This window comes from Silene latifolia, unplaced genomic scaffold, assembly GCF_048544455.1.
Source record: "Silene latifolia isolate original U9 population unplaced genomic scaffold, ASM4854445v1 scaffold_531, whole genome shotgun sequence".
Classification (NCBI taxonomy): domain Eukaryota; kingdom Viridiplantae; phylum Streptophyta; class Magnoliopsida; order Caryophyllales; family Caryophyllaceae; genus Silene; species Silene latifolia.
In genome coordinates this window covers 39,304-44,651 of record NW_027413442.1, presented here as the reverse complement: position 1 = coordinate 44,651, position 5,348 = coordinate 39,304, and the positions used below count along the sequence as shown (strand labels likewise).

Below are 5,348 nucleotides of genomic sequence, written 5' to 3'. Positions count from 1 at the left end.
GGGGTAATATCCGTATAAGACCCTTTAAATTTAGGACTATAACGTAAATTTAACATGTGAAATATGGTCATAAACGAAATACAACAATGAAACGATAAAGATTAAGAATCAACCTTGGGTCCTTTGTAGTGCGGCGTAAAGAACAGAAATCAACAGAGATTCCCTCCTAATTGTTGCACTCAAGACCGTCCGAGAAATGCCCTTGTGCTAGAACGTGTTCTCCGATTGCCTTGCAATATAGGGAGAACTTGATGTGAGTTTTTCTCGAGATGTGAGATCTCGGCTTCGAGAAAGCTTAATCTCCAAAACCCTAACAATGGTTTTGGTCGTAATCATCGTCGATCAAGTTAGAAAAGGAGGAGAGGTTTCTCGGTTTCCCATTCGCCAACCGCGAAGCCCTCAGCTGTAGCTGGCCTACTTCACTTTAACTCGTGGTCCGCTCAAAATTTGCCAAATGATATGACGCTGCTTATTATAATCACTATCGGCGATCGGATATTAAAAAACATCAACGGTCAAATACGCATTAGTCAGTTATTATTACTTATCTGGAGCAAAGACGATATCAGATAATTTATTCTAATACATAATAATTAAATATAATTGTTTATATTTAATTTGCTAATTAATCAAGTTAATTCGCTTAACCCATTTTATTTAATCCGTATTAAATATAATATCTCAACATCACATTTTGACTTATTATTAGTGAATAACTCCACTAACTGGTTAGTCGTAAATTCGGCATTCAGCCGATCGACTTACAATTCGCCACATCTCCTCAAACGTATCCTATATGTGTGACTTTAGGACCATTGATCACCACTATCCGATGACAATAACGTCAACCCCATTCCATAAGCCAACTAAGTGATTATAAAACGGATCAACCGATAATAATATCAAAAGTATGCCCTTTGATCCTTTTAGAGGTTTATAAGTCCTTGCACTAACCGTTAAGGACACCAACCCCAACACTTACTTGTGCCTCTATATTTCAAACATATAACAATGTAAGGGACATTGTTTTTCTTATAAATCTTTCATTTTGTTATGCATGACTGGGGACCTAAGAACATATAATTAACAAGCAATTAGTTCACTAATAGAGGAGCCCAATAACAGGTATAAGGAACTTAACACTCTAGACTAGCTAGGACCGTGACCTTGACCGTGGACACCAGGGTGACCGGCCCACGTTAGGACCGCCGTTGACCCGTTAGGGAGGGTGGGGGTGTTTAGCGACATTTTGTGGGTGGTGTTTGTTAGGGTAAATAATACATCGGACTGGTTTTGACCCTTGTTTCTGTGGCCCGTGACCTGACCGGACTGGGACTGAGACCAGGGGTGAGATTCACCATGGGGAGGTGTCGGGTGGTTCTGGTGGTGTTTGGTGGTGGGGAAATCTAAAAACGCTGCAGGGGAGGGGGCTATAGTTATTGTTGGCACGGTTTTTGGTGTTTGTTGTGGTGTCGCAGATGGGTCGAGAGAAGGGAATACCTGGAACCACCGTTGGTCGCGGATGGTGACGTTGGTGGCGGAGAGGTGGTGGTGTTGGTGTTGAGTGTTGAGGTGTGTTTGTTTGCTTTTGAGGGGCCGTTAGGCCGTGGTTTTGTGGCCTGGTTAGGGCGGTTCGGGGTGGTCGGGTGGTCGCTTCGACGCTTCGCAGCGCTAATGGGCGGCAGATTGGGTGGTAAACGATATGGCTGTGGTGGTCGGGTAGATCAAGCTGGTGAGGTTTTGATCACATTTTTGAACCTGGAACGTAGTAATGGTGTGGTGCTGTTCACGTGTTTTCGTCGTTAACGCTTGATTTGTCGTTTTAAGCACGGGTTTATTTCTTTGGGCAGACCGTGATTGTATCGAACGCTTAATATCGTGAGGTCTTTAATAATAATAATAATAATAATAATAATAATAGTTAATTAATTTGGATAATGACACAATTTATAATTATTAAACAATAGAAGGTAACAATTTATAATTGATGGTACTATTTGAATAAAGTAAAATAATTAAGCAATTTAAATATATTATTTATTTATAGGTGACGACTTGTGGGCACGGGTTGTTGAAGAATATTTTAGTAGATTGCATTAATTGAATTGCTTGCCGTAGGGATAACCCACCAACTGCTCGCAATGTTCGTATAATGGATGATTTATATTAAAGTGGAATTGATCATATGAATTGTGGTTAGTTGATATTATCGTAATTGTTGAAGGAGAATTATATTGCATTGTGTTGGTTGTATTTAATAATTGTGATAAGGTGATTTAACTATTATCGTTGATTGTGAATGTGAAATTGTGATGTCGTGGATACAGGATGTCACGTTGTTGGGGAGTTTGTACTGGGGTGATGGTAATATGTACGCTGTGAGGGAGGGTACTATTACATAATGGCGGTACGTTGTTAAGAGAGGGTAAAAGTAATGTGAGCACGTTGTTAAGGGAGGTGTGCTAAGTTATGAGAAGGAGCATGTTGTTCAGGGAGTTGTGCAATGTGAATTGAATTGGATTGCCTATCGTATGTTCTTGTTATTAGTGTTTATTCTACTCAACCCCGTGTTCACCGTGTATTAGAACATCACGATGAACCATAATGGGAGGCTTGATTGTGACAGTACTAAAGATTAGTGACATGGGAGCTATGGGATGCGCGAGGACTTGGCCGATCTACTCAAGTCTAGACCACATAGATTATTTAGTCACTTTATTTATTTCCCGCTCAATAGTTGTTTCTTATTTTATATTAAGTTTAATTTGGTTAAATTGTAATAAACATGTAATCGCTAAGTTTTAATTTAAAGTACTTTGGTGAGTTGGACCTCGTTATTCACTACCCCTAAACCGAGATTGTAACGCTCATTTACTTGAGATGTCTAGCTAAAGGCCCCCGAATAAACGGGGGTGTTACAAAAGGATGGTAGATGCGGTCTTGACGCTATTCTTTTTTTTGCTCGTTGCCGTGACCGCAGGCTCTTCACTTCACGATTTTTTTTTTTAATTCCTTTATTTGTGTCCAACAAAAGTAAGTTTTGAATGTAAGGTCAAGATAACTCAAGAAAGTCATGAGATGACCTTATTTCATACTAGGTCATGTTAATTTTTTTGTTAATCATGATTAAGGTGATTCAAGCAAGATCATAATCTCCCCGTGACCTTGCTTGAGAGTAGTCTTCTGCACCATATCATCCAGGAGAAAAGCCTCTTTAAATTAAAAAAACTTAAGGCAGAGGTTTTATTCGCGATAAGAGGATTATAAAAGGAGATTAGTAGCAAGGGATGGCAAATTGGGTCTGATTTGGTGAGTTTAAAACCTAGACCCACCCTAGTTGGCACAATCTTTACTGGTTACAAAGAAGAAACTTGCTGGCACCAAAAAAACAAACAAGAAACTTGCCAAGTTTACACTTGAATCCATTAAACATCGTTCCAAAATGAGACAAAACCCCGACAACCTCACCACCTGATCAAACCACCATCACCACTCCACCAGCAGCAGCACCCGACCTCTAAAACCACCACCAAAACGCTTCATTCGCAACCAGATCCCACCATCAATCCTAAACAATCCTTCACTAAACACCGCAATATCACTCCTCCCATCAAACTACAACTTCGAAATCCACAAAACCATCCACCGCATCCTCCCCTTCCAACCTCATCACCACGTAGTCGCCCTCCAACTCCCTGAAGGACTTTCATACTTCCCTAACCCTATCCGACATCTTCCGCACCTTCGCTTCCGCCTCCGCCGTCTTCATCCTCGCTGACGTCACTTACGGCGCTTGCTGGGTGTTGATGACCTTGCTGCCGCATCACTCGATGATCCACATCTTGGTCCACTATGGTCACTCTGTCTTGTTCCTGCTGACTACACCGCCGTGCCTTGTCTTTATGTCTTCGTTGATATCGCTATTGATGAGGAAGCTGTGTGAGACTGTTGCGTCCAGTGGATTGGAGTGTAATCGGCTTGGTTGGGGGACTATTCAATTTTAGATTTGCTTATTCGTGCGGCAAAGCCTCAGTTGGAGGGTTTAGGCTTAGGGCCTTGGTTAAGCCGAAACCGCTTTCGCTGGGGAGGTGTTGGTTGTACTGGGTGCCGAGTGTCCAGCGCTGATTGACGGGGAGTTTGTTATTGTTGATTGACAGTGATGAGATTATTGATGTTTATGGATTGCTAATCCGGGGGTAAAGGCGTATAGTGATCCTATTTAGGAGGTTGTTTTTGGAGGATTATGATCATGTTGGGATGAAGAATGCCAGGATGAAGCGGTGTTGAAGGCCAAAGAGGCAAAAGAATTGGGGTTGTGTTGGGGACCCTTGGTCGGCCAGGGAATCCGCGCATTTTGGAGAGGCTAGAGAAGAAAATGGAGGAGAAAGGGATGTCGTGGACGGTTGTTTTGATGTCGGAGATTTCACCTGCTAGAATTGAGTTGTTCGAGGATTCCGTGGATGCTTGGTTCAAATTGTGGTGCCTAGGTTGTCTATTGATTGGGGGGAGGCGTTTCAGAGACCGCTGTTGAATCCCTTTGAGGCTGAGATTGCGTTAGGGTTGATTCCTGGTTGGTGGGAGAGAAATGTTGGTGACAATGGCAGTTGTGGTAGTGGTGATTGTAAGAGTAATGGTGGAAGTTGTGGTTGTGATGATGTAAACGACAAAGGAAAGATTGGGAATGGTGGTGATTACCTATGGATTACTATTCTCAGGATGGTGGAAGTGGAGATTGAGTTACATAAAAGGAAGAGTAGGCCTGATAGAAAAAGTATTCGATCAAGAGTTGTCAATGGAAGTGTATCATGACTCGGCCTGTTTTGCCGAACTATGGTGTAAAAGGTTGCTCTGCAGCTTATAGCGTGCTTCATGTGGCAGGCGAAACAATTTTGGTGTTAGTGAAGAATCAATATCGTCTTTACTTGTAATGCTCTTTTCTCGTACTTTGTCGATTTATTGTTGAATTGTTGATCATCTTATTATGGAAGTGATTTGGTTGATTTATTGCTATCTAACGTAGGAGAATGTATGAGTACTCCGTGTATGTATGCGAATGAAGTACTACACTTAGCTGAAGAAGTCAGAATAAGTGACATGTATTTATGCAGTGTACTCTCTTCGTTTGCCTTTGTGTGGAGGATGCTTTTGAACAATGTGGCTTATTGATTATTGATTGATATACTCTGTTGTAAAAATTAGGCGTCCTTTATGTGGAAAGAGTGAATGGGTTCGGAAAATCGTAGAGGGGAACTAGGCTGAGCAGAGACTATAACTTGAAACCATCATTATCTCATCTTCCCTGCAACTGGTGGAGGGATATTTGTTTAGTCAGTTGTATAAGCTGTGTC

General features: G+C 41.6%; 1 protein-coding gene across 1 annotated transcript; it reads left to right on the top strand.

The window, feature by feature from the left end:
• Positions 1-1,478: 1,478 nt before the first annotated feature.
• On the top strand, positions 1,479-4,974 carry LOC141639681 (uncharacterized; the record flags this gene model as incomplete). The annotated part of the gene is given in 11 exon segments (XM_074448748.1): positions 1,479-1,779; positions 2,328-2,388; positions 3,492-3,714; positions 3,716-3,800; positions 3,803-3,939; positions 4,203-4,313; positions 4,315-4,466; positions 4,469-4,690; positions 4,693-4,722; positions 4,725-4,751; positions 4,754-4,974. Coding segments are annotated over 11 exon segments (1,405 nt in total), but the record flags the coding sequence as incomplete, so codon positions are not given.
• Between the last annotated feature and the right edge of the window lie 374 nt (positions 4,975-5,348).